General features: G+C 63.6%; 1 protein-coding gene across 1 annotated transcript in view; it reads right to left on the minus strand.

The window, feature by feature from the left end:
• Positions 1-1,662, minus strand: part of LOC104413192 (hepatocyte growth factor-like protein) — a gene marked incomplete at both ends in the record, with an annotated part of 3,112 nt that extends 1,450 nt beyond the window's left edge. The window contains 7 exon segments of the mRNA XM_010024120.1: positions 1-36; positions 131-296; positions 388-506; positions 597-717; positions 789-925; positions 1,352-1,466; positions 1,550-1,662. Coding sequence (XP_010022422.1) covers positions 1-36; positions 131-296; positions 388-506; positions 597-717; positions 789-925; positions 1,352-1,466; positions 1,550-1,662 — 807 coding nt within the window.
• Between the last annotated feature and the right edge of the window lie 107 nt (positions 1,663-1,769).

Below are 1,769 nucleotides of genomic sequence, written 5' to 3' on the forward strand. Positions count from 1 at the left end.
CCGTCGTGGTTGCGGCAGTAGTTCTCCTGCAGGTCCCTGGTGGAGGGGCCGCATGGGTGCCCTCCAACCCCACACCCAGGGGTGCTGCTCACAGCCACCCTCCCCAGGCACATCCCTCCAACCCCCTTACTTGCAGGGGTACTTCTCGGGTGTGAAGTGGTGCCGGTGTGGCACCTGGGCGTCCCAGCGCTGGCAGGGGATCCCTGACACGGTGACGTTCACCCGGCCCCGGTAGCCTTCGCCCTTGCCCCTGAAGCAGCCGGTGGTGACATTGAGGGACCGTGGGCGTTTCTCTGCTTGCGTGGCCAGAGAGGGGCAGAGCGGCAGGGTTAGGGTGGCACCAGGACCCCTGGTCCCAGCTGCGTGGTGACACCAGCAAGGACGTACTGCACAGGCGAATGCGGCAGTACTCGCGCTCCCGCCCGGGGTCAATGGTGTAGCACCAGGGCCGCTCTGAGCTGTCGGGGTTGCGGCAGTAGTTGTCGTCCAGGCCCTTGTCAGGGTACCTGGTGCAGAGGCAGAGAGCAGTGGTTGAGGGTGGCCCCAGCACATGGCACAGCTGGGGCTGCCTGCTGCATGGGGCTGGGGGCTGGTACTTGTGGGGGTGGTAAGGGTGCTTGTGTGGGTGCTGCAGGTCCCAGCGCTGGCACTCTGTCCCCGACTCAGTGTGGTCCACGGTGCCGCGGTAGTCCTCCCCATTGCAGGTCATGCAGACGGCTGCCAACAGCCGGCGGGGACTCAGTGTGGGGGACATACATCATAGGGAGCCCCCAGGATGCAGCACTCACCATCCTCACACTTCTTGATGCCGCAACTCTGGTGTCGGATGTTGGGGTCGACGGTGTAACACCACGGGCCCCGCTTGTCCCGGTCCGGATTGCGGCAGTAGTTCTCCTCTAGACCATTGCGGGGTGACGGTAGGAACCTGCAGGCAGCAGAGGGGGTAGGAAGGCTGCAGGGAGCCCTTCGCCTTGGGTGGGTACAGCCACCATGCTATGCCACTTTGGGCAGTGCCATCACCCCTACACTGTCCCCATTGCCCCCATGTGGTCCCTATTGCCCCTTATACTGTCCCCAGCCCATTCCCTGTTGCCCCAAGCTGCCTGGGGCCACTGGTGGGTGCTGTGGAGCAGACAGGGACACAGGGGCACCTGTGGTCATGGGGTTCGCCTTGGGTGGGTACAGCCACAATGCTATGCCACTTTGGGCAGTGCCATCACCCCTACACTGTCCCCATTGCCCCCATGTGGTCCCTATTGCCCCTTATACTGTCCCCAGCCCATTCCCTGTTGCCCCAAGCTGCCTGGGGCCACTGGTGGGTGCTGTGGAGCAGACAGGGACACAGGGGCACCTGTGGTCATGGGGTGTTGTGGCTTGCCAGTGCTGGCAGGGCAGACCCTTCTCCGTCATGGCCCGTGTGCCACGGTAACTGGAGCCGTTGGCCACGATGCAGTCCCGCAGGAAGACTGGGGAGAGCCAGAGCACACGAGCAGTGATCAGCCCTGCGCCCAGTCTGTTGTCCCCATGCTCACCCGTGCCACTAGCCCACCTTTCTTCTGGTACAGGTCATAGTGGATGTTTTTCTGCAGCTGGATGTGGGGCGAGTGCTGAGTCCAGGGCAGCAGCTGGCACAGCTGGTTCTGCCAGTTGTAGTGGAAAGCCCTGGGAAGCACAGAGGGAGCCTGGCATGGACCCGTATGGGGCAGAATCCATGGGCACACACGTGGGCACCCAGCAAAGAGCACGGAGTGACCCCAGTGTTATGGCCC

This window comes from Nestor notabilis, unplaced genomic scaffold (genome assembly GCF_000696875.1).
Source record: "Nestor notabilis isolate BGI_N333 unplaced genomic scaffold, ASM69687v1 scaffold19571, whole genome shotgun sequence".
In the NCBI taxonomy this organism is placed as follows: domain Eukaryota; kingdom Metazoa; phylum Chordata; class Aves; order Psittaciformes; family Psittacidae; genus Nestor; species Nestor notabilis.